Raw genomic sequence first — 9,098 nt, 5'->3', positions numbered from 1 at the left:
AAGAGACAGCCCCTACAGTTCAGCCCGATAGCTGCGCACCCAGCTAGTCAGCCTGTCAGGCAGCCTCCCCTTGGTCGTCGGGCTTGGTCAGCGGCGCCCGGTCCTTCCCCATGCTGGCACCTCGGGCCACGGAGAACGCGGTCCCCATGTCCCAGACCGAGGCTGACCTAGCTCTGCGGCCCCCGCCGTCTCTCTCCACTACGGGGCCACCCCGCATCGGGCCCCCTCCTCGCAGAGCACGCCGCTTCTCCGGGAAGGCTGAGCCCCGGCCTCGCTCTTCCCGTGTCACCCGCCGCAGCTCAGTCGACTTGGGTCTGCTGAGCTCTTGGTGCCAGCCAGCGACACCCGTTCCGGAACCTCCTGATCCTCCTGACTTTGCTCCTCCGGGCCCCTCGAGTAGCCCACCACCTTGCTTCAAAGAGCTCCCCGAGGGCACGCGGACCGGGGCAGCCCCTGTGAAGACTGTGGATTCAGTGCATCCCGAGTTTACGGGATCTGCAGGAGGCTCACGGTCTGGGGAGCCGCCGAGAGTCTCAGATGCTGCAGCCAGGGAGCGACAGCGGGAGCAAGAAGAAAAGGAGGACACAGAGACCCAGGCTGTGGCAACATCCCCAGACGGCCGATACCTCAAGTTTGACATTGAGATTGGACGTGGCTCCTTCAAGACAGTGTATCGAGGGCTAGACACTGACACCACGGTGGAGGTGGCCTGGTGTGAGCTGCAGGTGCGGCTGGGTGCCCCCTCTGTGGCACCTCGGGATGGGACCTTTTGGAGGTATTAGGATGGGAGACTGGGCAGACGGCATTAAGGGAAGGATGTATTTTTCCTGCTGAATGCCCAGAAATCCCTGCCCTTGCTGAGATATCTGGCTGACGGGCTGGACTCAGGAGAAATAGGCAGATAGTATATAGTAGCTCCCCAAGGGGCATGGACATTCTCATTTTAAAATCTCTCTGCAAATCCCTGACAGTTGGAAATTAGGATGGGAAATAGGATGGGGGCGCCAGTTCAGATCTGGGAGGGGACATCCTACCAATTTCCTTCCCTGAATACCCACAATCTTTCCCCATCGTTTCTCTGTAAGTCCTGAGACTTTCCGTTGTGACCCTGAGCCTTTTGCTCCCCCTTCTCCTCTGCTGAACAAAAGACTGGGATGCTAGAGATCAGGAGCTGGGTCAGGGTCCTCTCCTCTTCATCTCCAGAAGGATTTAGGGCAGTTTCCACAGAATGTTTCTTTCCCAGGCTGCTTCTGGAGTAGTGGGGAAGGCCTGAGAACAGGAAGCTCCAGCCTTGGCCTGAGTTTTAGTCCTGCTTCTCATCCCTCCGCCTACCTGGGTTCTTTCTTACCAGACCCAAAGGCTTTAAGCTCTTGGACTTCAGGAAGATGTTGGTTGGCAGAACTATCTTCCTATTGCTACTCTTCTGCATATGCATGGGGAGAACCCAGTTGACTCTGGTCAGAAGCTTCAGATTCAGATTGGGGGACAGAGCCTGGGGGAAGGTTCCCTTCACTTTGGCCCTGGCACTGGGCTCACCTCTTGCGCCTGCCAGTGCCGCGCCCCAGGCTCTAGGCCAGGCCAACAGAGGAGGCCAAACCCGGTACGGGAGGGAGAGGAGAGGGGGGCGGGGCAGCCATGGTGGTGGTGGGGAAGGGCTCCTGGCGCCTGGTCTTGGAGTTTTTCGTTCTCTATACGTCCCTCTGCAACCTCCGCCTTCTGTCTGAATCTAGCAGTTCCCAGTATCTGGGGCCAAACCCTTGACGGCCCCAATTCCCTGCCTGAGGTCCGCCTGCTGCCAGCCCCCGAGGCAACCCTCCCGCCCCACGGCAGGCCCGGGAGGCCACAAAGGCGCTATTGAGCTCAGGGCTCCTGGACCGGGCTGCATAAAGGCGCTTGTGTCCAGCAGGGGGTCCAAGGGGCGGCCCCAGGCCTAGGATGGGTGTGTTCTTGGAGCAAACCTAAGGGACTGACAAGGAGTTTGGGTCTACAGTCCGTTGGGGTAACTATCCCATCATCCCGATCCCATCCATGGACTCCATCACCCTTTCCCCCTGCTCCACTCTAGGTGCCCCATCCTTCTCTGGGCCTAATGGGATCCCATTCGCTATTCCACAGACTCGGAAACTGTCTCGGGCTGAGCGGCAGCGCTTCTCCGAAGAGGTGGAGATGCTCAAGGGGCTGCAGCACCCCAACATCGTCCGTTTTTATGACTCCTGGAAATCGGTGCTGAGGGGCCAGGTTTGCATCGTGCTGGTCACAGAACTCATGACCTCGGGCACACTCAAGACGTGAGCTCTGGCTGGGGTGGGAGGGGAAGGGTGGAACATCTCCTCACTGTCTCCCCACTGCTTCCTGAACTTTCCCAGGTTGCACAAATTTTTTACATCCAGGTCCAAAACCAGGCTCACCGTCTCCCATCCAACCTACCTATGTTCCTGCCTGGATGAATAGCAATGTCCACCCAGGACTCCAGTCAAAATCTTAGGTGTCTTCCCAGACATCTCACTCTCTGCTACATCCTCACCTTCATCAGTACAGTCTCCAAGTTCCTCCTCAGTATCTCCACACTGGGCTTTTCCCACCCCATCCTTCCCTGCAGCAGTATCCTAAAGGGCCTCACTTGGCTCTGCCCTCCCTCTGAGCTTTCCTAACTTCCTGCAACCTGGAGGATCTTTCCTAGGTTTCCCATGTCCCTGGGGGTAATGTCCATACTGGCTAACCCATTTCCAAAATCCTTAGGATTCAGCCTCCTCTGCTTTCAGCCAAAGATCCAGACTTCCAGAATTCTCAGGAACTCCTCCCACCCTCCCCTGTCACTTGCTTTGTCCCTTCCTTTGAGGGCAGTGTCCTCTCTGCCTGGAAAGTCTCCATCCCTTACCCTTTTCACACTTGAACTTCCTCTCCTGCAAGATACAAAAGTTTTTCCTCTGTGAAGCTTTCCCCCATGCTTGGGACAGTTAGTCATCCCTTCCCACAAACACTTTGGCTGTGGCCCTATCTATTTATCATCAGACCCATTTTGTAATCTCATGGCTATCTACCACACCCAACTTAGTTTCTCCCAGGGACCTAGTGTGGAGCTAAGCTAGAAAAAGGCTGGTAGAAGGTGCAGAGGCAAGGGTGGGATGAAGGCGAACTTCTCAGTGGGAGCCCTTCCCCTGCTTACTTTTCCTGCACCACGGCCCTGGTTATGCACCCTTTCCCAGGTACCTGAGAAGGTTCCGCGAAATGAAACCAAGAGTCCTTCAGCGCTGGAGCCGCCAAATTCTCCGGGGGCTTCATTTTCTACACTCCCGGGTCCCCCCTATACTGCACCGCGATCTCAAGTGTGACAACGTCTTCATCACAGGCCCTACAGGCTCTGTCAAAATCGGGGACCTGGGCCTGGCCACGCTCAAGCGCGCCTCCTTCGCCAAAAGCGTCATTGGTGCGTCCTTCCAGGCGGGTCCTTGCCATTAACATCTCCCCCACGTCAGAAGAGAAATGGGATCCTCCCTTCCCTAGCAGAGCTTTAGAGATACACGAATTAGGAGCCCACCGGGGAATTGGGGAGACCTATGGCATCCCTCCCACACACATTATAGGCAAGGGTTGGTCACTTGCATTGCAGAACTCCTGGGTTTGCCCCTGCACTTCCTAGCCCATGATATGCCCATGTGGAGGGATGAGGTCAGAAGGAAGATTTGGCAGCCTGATCCTTGTTGTGGATCCTGCAGGGACCCCGGAATTCATGGCCCCCGAGATGTACGAGGAAAAGTACGATGAGGCAGTGGATGTGTATGCGTTTGGCATGTGCATGCTGGAGATGGCTACCTCAGAGTATCCCTATTCAGAGTGCCAAAATGCTGCGCAAATCTACCGCAAGGTCACTTCGGTGAGAGGGGTGCGGCTAGGGGAGAAGGGATTCCAGATTCGCCTCTCATTTTCCTGCCCCAGCTAGCCCGTGGTCAATGCCCTTTCCCTTCCCAAAGAAAAAGATACCTTAGTGAACACTTAAGGATATTGAATGTACAATGCCTCCCCCAATCCCCGCAAGCTAATAATATTAATAATATATCTAGAAATTTACAAAGGATTTCATATCCATTCTCTCATCCAGTCTTTCTAGCTACTCCGCAAGTTGAGGGAGGCAAATGTTCTATCCTGCATGTTACAAATAAAACAGTCAGTCTTGTTCAAGGTCACACTGTTAATAATGGAGGAACTTTTATTTTTTTTCCTGGTGCTGGGGATTGAACCCAGGGTCTAGTGCTTGATTTGCTGAGCTACACCCCCAGCCCTAAGGACTAGGATTGGAATTAAAATCTTTAAGTAGTAGTTGCCAAGCTTTGGTGAATGCCTGCACTGCTGCCTGCACTGGAGCGGGGTGTGTGTTGGGGGGTGTCTAGCAGAAAGCTGAGGTGTGAAGGACCAGAGACGTCAAGCAACCCCTTCTCCTAGGGTACAAAACCAAACAGCTTCTACAAAGTGAAGATGCCCGAGGTGAAGGAGATCATTGAAGGCTGCATTCGTACTGATAAGAATGAGAGGTGGGGTACCGGGCACAGCTGGGTGGGAAAGAGGTGCAAACACTGTCCGGCTCGGCTCACCGCCGAACCACTCACAGGTTCACCATCCAGGATCTCCTGGCCCACGCCTTCTTCCGTGAGGAGCGCGGTGTGCACGTGGAGCTGGCGGAGGAGGACGACGGCGAGAAACCCGGGCTCAAGCTCTGGTTGCGTATGGAGGGCGCGCGACGCGGGGGGCGCCCGCGGGACAACCAGGCCATTGAGTTCCTTTTCCAGTTGGGCCGGGACGCGGCAGAGGAGGTGGCACAGGAGATGGTGAGCGGAGGTCAGACTGTGCTGTGGCTGAGCGTGTAAAGGGCGGGTTGGCATTGACCAGAGGGACCCTGAAGCGGAAGGAGGTGGTCTCTCCCCACTTTTGTGGCATCTCCTACAGGTGTCTCCCTGCCTCTCCTGTCCTAATGAACTTGCAAACACATTCAGTGTTTCTTTCCAGAAAAAGCCTGGATCCTCTAATTCCCCTCCTTTAGCTCCTGCAGATGTGTTTATCTTGGAATGCCCTTTACCTGTTTTTCCTTTCCACCCTTCCCCTCCCCCATGCTTTTCTTCTTCTTCTTCTTCTTTTCCACCCTCCTTCTTTCTCTATACGCAGAACCCTCGGTTTCACTAAGGCTTCCCCTCTAGAATCAAAATTAAAAGCTTCTTTCCATGGCAGCGCATCCTTGAGTAGCCCTCAAGCCGTGGGTCTAGTTGTATGGATACATTCTGGTCTTTCTCCTCCATTAGATTATCAACTCCTTGAGGACAGAGACTGTTTCCCCCCGCCCCCATCCATGACAGTGTTTGGCATGTGGTAGCCTACATTCCTATATGGTTTAAAGAACTTTAAAATGCATTTGATCATTGCTACCAATCCTGCAGGAAGAGTAATTTTATCCTAACTTATTGATGAGGAAACGGAAGTTTAAAGAGGTTGAATATCTTGTCCAAGAGGCCAAGTAAGTGGCAAATCTGGATTTAAACTCAAGTAGTTTAAATTTGCAGTCAGATCACCTGTATTTACCACCTCTACTCACCCAACAAATTTCACAGTTGATATTAATGAGGAGGAAAGAAGAGGGATGAATAGATGCTGGTGGAAGAGGGTGTGTGTGAATAAATGGAGGTTGAAGATGCCAGGGCAGAAACATGGGAGAGATTTAGGAAGGCCTGAGTAGGGGAAAGGGAGAGAGGATGGGATATTCAATAGAGAAATGGCAGTTGCTAAGGTGAGGATCATTGAAGGTGGGTGAAGAACCTGAGACAGTTTGAATGTGGCATAACAGCAGCTCTTCACAGCACAGCCCAATATGATCTGACATCAAACCCTACTTGAGTATGTACAAGGGATTCTTGACTTTGGCATTACTGACATTTTTCTGTTGTTCTGTGCATTGTAGGATGTTGAAAGAATCCCTGGCTTCTACTTACTAAGTGCAGTAGCATCTACACTGTAGTTGTGATGATTAAAAATGTTTTGCAGCTGGGCATTGTGGCACATGCCTATAATCCCAATGATTGGATAGGTTAAGGCTAGGAGATCATAAGTTTGAGGCCAGCCTCAGCAATTTAGCAAGACCCGATCTCAAAATGAAAAGTAAAAGGGGCTGGGGGTGTGGCTCAGTGGCAAAGTGCTCCTGGGTTCAATCCTCAGTACAAAAAAAAAAAAAAAAAAGACTCTAGATTTTGTCAAGCTCTCTCCCTATTAAGAGCCACTGACTTACATGAACTGGTCACTGACTGAATTTTTTTTTCTCTAAAATGGGCTGATAAGACCTATCTCACAATGTTATTGGAAGGACTTAATGATGACAATGTTAAGGAGTTGCCAATTAATGGACATAGTGACTAATCAATAAATGGTTCTCTTCCTCCCTTATCCTCAAGATGTCCCACTGGATCTTTGAGGGGGATCCCACACTGTCTTCCTCATTCTTCCAATTCCAGGTAGCCCTGGGGTTGGTTTGTGAAGCTGATTACCAGCCAGTGGCCCGTGCGGTACGTGAACGGGTTGCTGCCATCCAGCGAAAGCGTGAGAAGCTTCGAAAAGCTAGGGAGTTGGAAGCCCTCCCACCAGAGCCAGGACCTCTGCCAGCAACTGTTCCCATGGCTCCTGGTCCCTCAGTTACCTTCCCCCTAGAACCTGAGGAGCCAGAGGCAGACCAGCACCAGTCTTTCCTCTTCCGCCATGCCAGCTACTCATCTACCACTTGTAAGTCATGTCTGATGGTGGACCTAGGTCAACTCTGGCTCTCTGCACCCCACCTACAAGTCCAACCCAGAAGCACCGTCACTCATCCTGCCTTCCACCCCAGCCATGAAGCTCCCTCTGGGAAAGAACTCTCCACAGCTCCCTTTTTGCACTAGACCCCTGTGCTCAGACAGGGCCTCTTCTCTGCAACTACTTCCCTTTATTTTTTTGATTCCCTCCCTCCCTCCCTCCCTCACTAGCGGATTGTGAGACTGATGGCTACCTCAGCTCCTCTGGCTTCCTGGATGCCTCAGACCCTGCCCTTCAGCCCCCTGGGGGGGTGCCATCCAGCCCCGATGAGTCCCATCTCTGCCTACCCTCGGTGAGAAGGGATTACATGGGGGCTCCCAGCCACTCCAAGTCTATGATCTATCTCTCTCCTTGAAAGCCCAACCCCCTAACCTGTCCCCATGTCCTGGAAATTCACTACTTTTGTCCTTACCTTCCCCAATTCCCTATCCCTACTATCCTCCCAACATCCTTGCTGTGGTCTCTCTGGATCTCAATAGTTATCTTCCCCTGACTTCATGAACCCTTATCCTATTTCAGGCTTTTGCCTTGTCCATTCCACGTTCTGGCCCTGGCAGTGAGTTTTCTCCTGGGGACAGGTATGTTTTGGAATGAGTTGGGGTGCCAGGATGAGATATTTGGAACTCTGGGGTCCCGTTGTCTACACAGACTCTTCCATCTCCCTTCCCTTTTCTAGCTATGCCTCAGATGCAGCATCAGGCCTCAGCGACATAGGAGAAGGGATGGGACAGATGAGGAGACCTCCAGGGAAGAATCTCCGGCGTAGACCCCGATCCCGGCTAAGGGTCACTAGTGTAAGAAAGAACATGGAGAATGACCTACAGGGCTAGGAGGGCACTTTCAGTGGATGGGGAAGGTCAGCCAAGAAAGCAGAATAATGTAAAGGACTAGCCATGAAGCAACTAGTCTAGTTTCTAATACTAGACTTTGGGGGTAGAGTCTACTTCTCTCCAAGTCCAGTCTGGCACTGTCATTTGGCTGGAGTAGAGTAGGAACACATGATGAAGACAGAGGCACTGACCACGTCCCCTCTCCTGACTTTGACTCTGAAGGTCTCAGACCAGAATGACAGAGTGGTCGAGTGCCAGCTACAGACTCACAACAGCAAGATGGTGACTTTCCGATTTGATCTGGATGGGGACAGCCCAGAAGAAATTGCAGCTGCCATGGTGAGGGGGGTGAGAGAGATAAGGACAGAGTGTATGCATCTGGGAAAAAAAGAGTCTCCCTCCTGATGTGTATTGGTGCTGAAATGCCTGATCCCACAGCAAGGGGAATGAATATAAAACCCTGCTTAGCATTGAGCACAGTGACTCTGAAGACATCTCAGCATTTGTTTTGGGGAAGATTTCTGTTTATCTGGTCAGGATTGGCTCCTCAGCTGGAGCTATTTGGGACTGGGTGTACACAAGTGCTGCATGTGAACTGCATGCTAGACGTGATACTGTGGCTGTAAGAAAAGCATGGGTGGGCAGCAGTGGAACAAGTGGGGCTTACCCAAGGTCTTGAAAGATAAATAAGAAAGGAAAGGAGGGTATGCCCAGCTGGAGGTGCAGCATAAGCAAAGGCATTCCAAGTAGGGAGTCACTTGGAGTATGGGGCTGTGAGGACATCATGAGGCAACTACTGTCACTGGAAGTAAATGCTATAAGAAAATTATGGGATGTAGAGGTGGGTTTGGAGTGGGCACAGATTATAGATGGTCATAAGAGTTAGGCAGGGTGTAATACAGTAAGAGAAGGTTTTGAAGAATGAAGACCATTCTGCCATAGAATATGGGAGGGGACTACAGGTAGAGAATCCAGCTAGAAGGTAAACACAGGAAGCCAGATGTGGCTGGGTGTGGTGGCACATGCCTAAATCCCAGTGACTCAGGAGGCTGAGGCAAGAGGATTGCAAATTTCAGGTCAGCCTCAGCAATTTAGTGAGTCCTTGTCTCAAAAAATAAAAAGGGTCGGGGTCATGGCTCAGCAATAGAAAGCTCCTGGGTTCAACCCCCAGTGCAAAAGAAAAGAAAAGAAAAGCTAGATGTGGATGAAGAAGAAGATGGATTATAGAGATAGGAAAAGAAGGGGTAAATCTGAGGGTTGTTTCAGGAAATTAGTAACCTGTTGATATAGTACAGTGAAGGTAATAGATGCCCAATAAATATTTGCTGAGTTGATATGATAGAGAGTTAGGGAGGGGTGATGTCAAGGACGACTTGTAGCTTGGCAGAACTAAGAGGAGCAGGCCACCGAGAGAGAGAGAGAGAGAGAGAGAGAGAGAGACTG

At 51.8% G+C, this 9,098-nt stretch overlaps 1 protein-coding gene across 3 annotated transcripts in view; it reads left to right on the top strand.

The window, feature by feature from the left end:
• Window positions 1-14: 14 nt before the first annotated feature.
• Wnk4 (WNK lysine deficient protein kinase 4) overlaps window positions 15-9,098 on the top strand; it is a 15,337-nt gene continuing 6,253 nt past the window's right edge. For all 3 annotated transcript variants that reach the window (XM_048790853.1, XM_048790858.1, XM_015495654.2), the window contains exons 1-11: window positions 15-725; window positions 2,116-2,288; window positions 3,207-3,427; window positions 3,717-3,874; window positions 4,441-4,529; window positions 4,607-4,823; window positions 6,492-6,756; window positions 6,996-7,117; window positions 7,345-7,403; window positions 7,502-7,619; window positions 7,878-7,994. In XM_048790853.1, coding sequence (XP_048646810.1) covers window positions 111-725; window positions 2,116-2,288; window positions 3,207-3,427; window positions 3,717-3,874; window positions 4,441-4,529; window positions 4,607-4,823; window positions 6,492-6,756; window positions 6,996-7,117; window positions 7,345-7,403; window positions 7,502-7,619; window positions 7,878-7,994 — 2,154 coding nt within the window. In that variant the 5' untranslated portion in view covers window positions 15-110. The remainder of the gene's footprint in view (window positions 726-2,115; window positions 2,289-3,206; window positions 3,428-3,716; window positions 3,875-4,440; window positions 4,530-4,606; window positions 4,824-6,491; window positions 6,757-6,995; window positions 7,118-7,344; window positions 7,404-7,501; window positions 7,620-7,877; window positions 7,995-9,098) is intronic.

This window comes from Marmota marmota, unplaced genomic scaffold (genome assembly GCF_001458135.2).
Source record: "Marmota marmota marmota unplaced genomic scaffold, marMar, whole genome shotgun sequence".
NCBI lineage: Eukaryota > Metazoa > Chordata > Mammalia > Rodentia > Sciuridae > Marmota > Marmota marmota.
The sequence above is the reverse complement of the archived record's forward strand: the minus strand, read 5'-3'. Positions and strand labels throughout refer to the sequence as shown.